General features: G+C 57.3%; 1 protein-coding gene across 1 annotated transcript; it reads right to left on the bottom strand.

The window, feature by feature from the left end:
- Positions 1-985: 985 nt before the first annotated feature.
- On the bottom strand, positions 986-5269 carry BESB_072900 (zinc finger, c2h2 type domain-containing protein; the record flags this gene model as incomplete). Its single annotated transcript, XM_029365663.1, has 7 exons — positions 986-1741; positions 1938-2069; positions 2381-2419; positions 2865-2983; positions 3334-3651; positions 4017-4617; positions 5120-5269. The coding sequence occupies 7 exons, from the start codon at positions 5267-5269 to the stop codon at positions 986-988; spliced, it is 2115 nt and encodes a 704-aa protein (XP_029218147.1).
- Between the last annotated feature and the right edge of the window lie 3010 nt (positions 5270-8279).

The raw sequence follows: 8279 nt of genomic DNA, 5'->3' as shown, positions 1-8279 counted from the left end.
CGCTTCCCGCCGTGGCGAACTGAGTTGACGACGGCTCAGGGTTCAGTTCCATGTGAACGGCGGATGCCGTGCGGGCACCTTGATTCCTAGACTGTGGAGTCGCACGCCTGGGGCGCACCTCCTGCACTTGGTAGAGCGCAGATGTCCACGTTGTACGCCGTGGAGGAAGCGGCATCCAAATTAGGACAGTTATATCTCGTGGTTGCGGTCCGAAAGCCAACAGCTAAAGCTCCTCAAAATTTATCAAGGGTAACGCATCACTGCCTGCCTCGGAGGGCCCAGGGCCTTTTCATGAGCATCGCCTTCCAAAAAAACGTTCAGAAGCGCGAACTGGCTCCTTGCTGCACGTAAAGTTTGATCACAGGCGGTGCCCATGACTAGGGGCAGCGCGATAAGGAAACAACTCACACCTTCGCATGCGCACACGCATATTTAATAAGTTATTTCAGTGCATGTTTCCCTGTCAGAAGCCTCCTGGCCGCTATCCTGTGCGTACCATTACCACGCCAGCCAACACGCTGCCCTCTCTCGTTGCTTCATCCGCGGTCGTCTCACATTTGGACTACGGCTGAGACCGCGGGCGCGGGCGTACATCGCAATAGTTCTCGCCTCGTGGCTTCAGACCGAAATTCTCCCCTACGGTGGTGCAGTCTCTGAAGCGGCGAGGCGATGAAGGAAATACCGCAGGAGTTAAAAGTGCGGAGCCGCGACCGCCACCGTCTGCTCCGAGGCAACACGCGGCACACTCGGCCCCGCTCGGCAGCCCTCCCTTCCCCCCTCACCCTCGCTCGGCGATGCTCTACGGCACTCGTTTTGGAGCTTCAACTCTGAGGTGGTGCAGTTGCCATTCTTCTCGCCTCCCTTCTCTCGATGCGCTATTTGTACGCATGCGTTCCTTCCAACTGTTTTTCTTTTTTGGCTCGCCTTCACACGCACACGAGCCTGCGACAGACGCCTTCTGACCCGAGAAAGCGGGGGCTCCCTTTCACCCCATGGATGACAGCAGGCCCACCTGCACGGCGTCGACGACCCATCCCGCCGCCTCACCCTGATGTGAAGAAGTGTCTCCGCGCTCGGAGTCTGGCAGCAAAACTCTCCTCTTTTTCTCCCTGCGGTGGCCTTTCGCGGACCTCTGGTGGCGAGCTCTTTCCCTCTCGTGCCCTTCCACTGCTTCGCGCCCTTCCCCCTCGCCCGCCGCGGCCGCGCCGGTTTCCTCGCCCTGGCTCGGTGCGGAAGAAAAACTAGAAGCCCCAGAGCTTGTTCTCGCGTTGCCCGAGAAGCATATCGAAGGCTGTGGGGGAGACGGTGCGGGCGCCGCCCCACAGGTCTCCAAGAGGCTTCCGTCGCCTGAGGACTGGTGCGGCGGAATTCCCGCCTCGTCCGGCGATGCGGTTCGCGCGGCGCCGCCAGGAGGCCACGAAGCAGCAGAAGAAGCTGGCGATGAGATCAGGGCCGAAGAAGAGGGCGGCGGGTGCGAACTCGGCGCCTGCAAACTTGCCTGGCACCCCTCGGGCAAGCTCCACGAAGCACAGTCTTGCTCCGGACCGCGAACCGGCAGCGCGACACTCGGAGGCACTGCGGGCGACAAGGGGCCGCCGGACCGCGGGGGGCGGACGCCGTGAATTTTGATCAGGTGCCGCCTGAGAACGGCCTTGAAGCCGAAAGACGCCCCACATACTTCGCAGCTGAAAGCTCGCAACCGAAGGTGCTTCACGCGGTAGTGCGCGCGCATGTTGCTCGCCTGCAGGGGCAACAACGTGACAAAAAAACATCGATCCCCCAGCATCTCCGCGTAGCAGGGACACCGCCCCACGGGTTTCTGCGGCTACGCGCGGTGCGAAGAAACCAACAAATGCAGAAACGCTGCTCCCGCAGAGTTGGCGGCGCTTTTACGAGACCCCTTTGTCGGCCGCGTTCTCCCGAGATCCTCGACGTACGGTGGAAAAAAAAGCCGCGCAGCTCGGCTCGGGACAAGAATACCACCGGTCTTGCGGGTCCTCGATGGCCTTGTTTAGGTCTCCATCGGGCTCGTCGCCTGCTAGCCAACGGTCTTCGGCGGCGTGGCGCTTCTGCGCACACAGAGCAGCAGACGGCGCGCCACATGTCTTCGCGGAGGCCATTGAAGAGAGGCGCCGCGCCGGCATTCCAGGTGTACGCTCTGGCCGCGCGTTCTCAGAAGAGCGGCGACTGCAGGCTTTCCCGCTGACGGCGCACACAACACAATACGTAGGGGGCCTCTTCTTCCACATAGAATTCACAGAATCCCCAAACTAAAAACTTTTCACTCGTGTGAAAATGGCTGGGGTGCAATCCATGTACTTGCGCATGGCCGCAGCAGGTAGCCCGACCAAACATTCGTTGAAGGGACGATGCTCCGTACCCGGATGTGCTCTCGGAGTCGCGAGATCCTTGCGTAACGCTGCATACGAAAGCAAGCGGCAGGCCACAGAAACCACCGCTTTGCGAATTGGAGCGCCGCATCGCGAAAACGGGACCAAATAGCAATTCGCAAAGCACGAAACATGATCCCCTGAGTGAGATGCGCCGTAACAGTAGACTGCATTCGAAAAGCGCGCGTCTGGACAACACCAGCAACGGAGGATGCGGTCTTGATGGACGGCGCTGGCAAACGCCCAGAAACAAACACGATGGTGCCAGCAACACACACTCTGCAGTCTCACGCCAGACGACGGGGATCAGCGCCGCGAAAACTCCTGCTAGGTCGAAACTCGCTGCATCACCCAAAGCGCAGAAGACCAAAACCACGATTCACGCGCTCCTGGCGCACCGACGCATGGCCGAGCCCTGAACCCTAAACCCTAAAGCTAGTCATAGCCCTAAACCCTAAACCCCTTCCTTCTTACTTTATTGCAAGTTTCACAGACGTGGACGTTTGTCGGGTGCACAGTCCGTCGGTGAGCCACGAGCGACGAGAAGCGGACAAACGTCTCCGAGCAAGTCTCGCATGTATAGTCGCAGGACCCTGAGAAGCACCGAACGCACCAGTGACGAGACGCCACAACTCCGGGGATTGGCAACTGCAGTTCCTCTTCAGATCATGCCGCAGTGCAAATGAATGGCCGCAGGAAAAGGCACGCGCGACGTTCAACACACACCGGTGTGTGGTGTATCGTGCAAGAAAGCATCCACGTTCGAAATCCGGGACGAACTGCAATCTACAGCTGCAGAAAGCGGCGCAGACAACAGCGGCGATCACTCTAACGACAACAAGACAACGGAGCACGCACCGAGCTGATCAGCTAACAGACTCCCGCGAAAGCACCCAGTTCCACAACGGTTGCTTTCGAGAAAAATCGAGGAACGGTACCTTACTTTCGCGCACTCTCCTCAGGTGTCTGTATAGTTGGCCGCGAGTGAAGAAGATCATGTCGCAGTCCTTGTGCGGGCAGGGAAATCCCACGCCCTGGACAGATTCATCTGATTCACTGCGGCCAAGCTTCTCTGGACTCGTGGGCGTGAGGGGCGCTGCCTCGTGCGCCTCTCCACTGGCGTCCTCGGAGTTCGGTTTCTCTGCGGCCCTCTTCGCACATTCTGCATTTTCTTTTTTTCGCCGGACGCCCTCCGTCAGGATGTGCTCCATTTTGTGCCACCTGATCTGGTGCTTCTTGGCGAAGACTGCGCCGCATTGGTCTAAACAGCGAAGAGAGAGAAAATGCGAAACTTCGACTTACAGTTCCACGGCACACACACATGTGCTAACGTATTCGCCGACAACATACAACTCTCGTATCTCAAAACCCGCCGGAAATCCCGACATCCCAAAGGCTTGCGCAAGTCTCCCCCCCAGAATAAAACGTCCCCGCATCCGCAGGCTCGGGACTGAGTTCGGTAACGGGGAATTCGAAGAAGGCGGCGGCAGTGTCTCCGTGCCCAGGTCCCCTGACGAGAGGCCTTACACACCACACGACCGCTCTCCTACCCCCCTTCCCCACCGATCATGGTTGTCTTCCTTTCGCAGGAAAGGAGAATTCCGCGGAGAAGGTCAAGGCGCTCACCGCACGTGTGACGCCCCACGTGGCTCTTCTCGTGTCGGCGAAGGTGTTGCTTCAACCGGAAAGACTTTCCGCACTTCTCACACACGAAAGACCTCGAGCCGCGCTCGCCTGTGGCTGGCGAATAAGGCGCTAAGCTCTCGATGGGTGGCGTCGCGGCGCTCAAACGCCTTTCCTCTGTTTGGTCCGTTGGCTCAGAGCGACTGCCTGTGCGTCTGTGTTCCTGCGTCTGCCTTGTTTCGTCCGAACACGCCTCATGCGGCAGAGGCTCCGCCTCTCGGCCTCCAGTTTCCAATGCCGGCACGGCGCGCCTCCATCTCTGCGCCGCCCGCAGGCGTTCGTCGTCTTCGTCCTCTGTTTCTGCTCTGCCTGGGCAGACCGACAGGTGACATCTGTCAGATTCTCGCCCCCCCGAAGATATCGGTGTCTGAGCAAGAGGGACTTGCAGGTCGCGGGCAGATTTGGAGGTACTTGAAGCTGAAGTCCCCTGCGGGTCCTCAGGAAGCACCAGCTTGCCGTCTGTGTGGTGGAGAATCGCTACATGCCGCCGAAGGTGTTCGTCTCTCTTGAATGACGCGGAGCAGAAAGGGCAGTTGAAGGGCCGCTGTACGCAACACACGCATATATACACGGTAATAATGCAATGACGCTAGACGCTCCCCCCCCCCCCCCTCCCGCCCCCGTTCAACAGCGCTGCGCCGTCAGAAGTGTTCACGAATACGACGGAAAACTTGCGGGAGAGATTCCAAAGTATCGCACTACAGACGCTCGGAATGCGGGCCGTCTTTTTCGAGTTGAAGAGGCCCCAGGTTACTGCCAATGTCCTCATCGAGCCACACGGCAGAGACAGGACCGCGAGATAGATAAACATATCTTGGATGATTGTATATTAGCGGCTAAATGTCAATCAAACATGCGAAATTTACGTTTCCCATGAAATTTATTCGGAAGAAGAGGCTCTTCCTTGTCCTAAGTGCTCATCGGGCACCCAGTCTATACAGCAGAACTATGATCCAATGCAAATAGCGCCGTAGCCGCCACGGGCTCGAGTCGCATGGGGTGGGACGTCCCAGTAGCGGAAAATTCGCGTAGTGCATCTAGCCTACCTCCTCTGTATGGACCGATGCGTGGCGCCTGAGATGTGCAGGTTTTCGAAAGCGCGCGCCGCATCCCGCCACCGCACAGGTGAACATCTTCGGCGAAGAGGACCTTGCTGGGGGCGCGACCCTCTCAGACGGATTCGTTTCTTGCGACATGTTTGCGGAGGTTAGTTAGATTAGATGGTTCACCTCTTGACTGACAGCTGGCTATAGATCAAATAAGGCAAAACGGAGGGGCGAAGGGATGTGGGCGGTCCAATCGCGCAAACACTTCAACAAAACTTTCCGCTGACTAGTTGACAACCTCAGTTAACAGGTATGGAGCTTCGGAGGCGCACGGGGCAGGCGCCTTTCCGTCAATCACGAATATAGGAAAACGCAGACAGTCACACCAGGCAACAGCGCGCGAGTGCGAACTGAAAGGGGGGATAAGACACAGTGGTTGCGCTGAAAAACCTGGTCGGCGGCAGCTGTTACAACAGCTAACAACTAACTGACGACGGGGGCCGAACGAACAGGGACTCGGTAATGGAAACGCCGCCGCCAAGTGAGGAGAGATGGGCATTTTGCAGGTGCCCAGCCGTCAGAAGGACAGGGCATATGGCCTGAGAGGGGCCGAAATCTCGAGAACAGTGCCGAGGCAACCTAGACTGGAGACTTGGAGCTGATAACGGAGGGCCCAAGGCGTGAAAATCCGACAGGAGTAAATGAGGGGGCCGGCAGGCCACTGGCGAGCAGCCCAGTGCCAGTCCCGCGCGCTCCGAGGGGGACTGCCGCAACAGAGAGGAGAACGCACGAGTTATCGCATGCCTATCCCGTCAAATCAGTACGGTAACAACGAATAACGTGAATGGATCCGGGCGGCTCGTGCCGAGGTCTTGTAAAGCCAAGGTACAACCGCAGGTCCAGCTCAACGTTTCAATTTGCAACGCCGCGCATGCGCATGTACACGCGTCAAGTCTCAGCGACGGGCCGTCCTGAGACTATCTTTAGTACTCTATCATGAAATGGTTAGAACGCAGAAAAAGGCCGAGAATCTTTTTCAGCCCCATATAATTGAAGGAATGTGAGAAAGTGCGTACTGCCTTGGGGCCAGTAGTCTCTTCTCTGCGCTCACCTCTGCATGCATGATGGCGAGCCCTTCTTCAGCGTGCGGTGGAACAGAGGACCGCTGCATTCAGGCGCGGAACCTGAAGTCATTCACCATGCTTGTGCCAGTCCTCCTGGCCGCTCAATAATGTCACACACTCTGGTCCCTCCCGTGGGTTTTGTTCATATTATTTCGAGGGGCTAGATCCGGAAAGGATTTTGCAAACGGCATTGCACGCCTTGACTCCGGTCATAGCTACAGTCGCTGTGGCGCATGTCAGCCGTCGTCATTACGCAAACAGTGGGAGCTCGAGCACGAAGCGACCAACATGCCGCTCTCTTCAGAGTCTTCTCTTTCCTACACTGAGGTCATTGAACTGGCTGGAGAGCGCTATTTGTCTTGCCGTTGAATGCTGATAGACCACGGCCGGAACCAGCGTCGTGCCCCCCCTGCGAGCAGTATCACACGTTGGCTCGCTTCACGTCTCGGAGGCAAGTCGACGATCTTGACTCGCGATTGTTTAACTGTAGAGCGACTGTTTCCACACAGAATACGGTTTCTGCCTCTCTGCTGGAACGGTAAATGCCCTCCGCCCCTCCCGCCCCCCCCCCCTCAGGCGCCGGCGCCGCTGATCAGGTAGCGACTGCTGGTGTGCACGAGTTTGCGACCCCTGCGACGGCGAAGTGGCGGGATGGCATACCCGTCCTACGGCACCTGTATTCTTTTTTCGAAATTATACCATGCATACAAAGTAGCTATAACATTGATGGATGTACCAAGATGCCATCCTCTATCACATGGTGCGCGTCACGTGCTTCGCTCCAGGTGCCAGGTATCGTGGGAGATCCTCTAAAACTGCCTCATACGGTACACTCGACTCCCGCATTCTTTTTACCGATACCCGCCGCGGACGGCATGCAGCCTTGCGCCCGAAATAAGAATGGTTGCCGTCCTGAAGGACGATACATAGTGCACCTCACACTCCACCCATATCCGTTGTTAATTAGTCATGACTCGTCGCGGCGTTCATTGCCTTTCCGTCTCGAGCCTGGCCCTATCCCTAGCTCTGTAAAGGCTAACCCGTGTTGCTGTCATTGCCTTCTTAGAGAAAGCGGGCCATTTTGTGCATTGCTCTTGATGATTTGCGTGGGAAGAGCACACTCGCATGAAAGCGACTTCAAAAACTGCGCACAACCTTCTTCGCATGCTACTGGGTATAACGTCCCACCAACTGGGCATAAAACGGTATGACGACGAAAGCGGTGTGCCGAGTGGATGCATGTGAATCAGTGGTCCATATCACGAAACGAGCGGCTCACAAATCATGAGCGGAAGGAACTCAGAACAAGAGAGGGAGTACCAAAGTGTACTGGGAGGCAGCCACGAAAAGGACTGTTTCAATTCGCCGTGTGTGCCTCGTAAAGACGGCTACGGTCTGTAAAAGACGGGAGTTATATCCAGCGGCGCTGCACAGCGGCGCACAGAGTTCAGAAAACAAAGCCAAAATATCGGTTATCAGTGAACACTGGATACATGGCTAACTCCAGCGTCAGGCCCGGGAAGGGCGCTGGCAGCCTGTGCCCATCGGGAACTGGGATGCTTCAACATGGGGTTGCGGGCTCAGCGTGCGCTTTTGTACTTTTCGCTCAGGTGCTCGTGCAAGTTCCTGCTCGCTGCAACATTCTACAACAACGATACACGCAACTCTCTCATACTACTACCCTACCTACCGCGACACTGCCGATAAGGGGCAACTTCTGTTTGCTTCGCATGTTGCGTCTACCCCGATAAAAGCGACGGCATCGTCCACCCCCTTCTACCCCCCCCCCCCCCTCCCCCCGCCGACCTTCCCTGCCCCCCTCACTCTTGTGAAACCCCGCTCACCGATGATAGGTTTATGATGCCAGCAATTACCGATACGCGCGTGTAACATGGTATGACACTCGCGATGACGCCGTGTCGGACCGCGGTTGATGCACAGGCCGAGCTCTGCCCACGAGGTTTCGGTTGATTGCATGAATTGTGTGCTGCTCTTGTCATGACTCGACAGGGACGTATGAGCGCACAGTCTTTCAC

This window comes from Besnoitia besnoiti, assembly GCF_002563875.1.
Source record: "Besnoitia besnoiti strain Bb-Ger1 chromosome Unknown contig00007, whole genome shotgun sequence".
Classification (NCBI taxonomy): domain Eukaryota; phylum Apicomplexa; class Conoidasida; order Eucoccidiorida; family Sarcocystidae; genus Besnoitia; species Besnoitia besnoiti.
The sequence above is the reverse complement of the archived record's forward strand: the minus strand, read 5'-3'. Positions and strand labels throughout refer to the sequence as shown.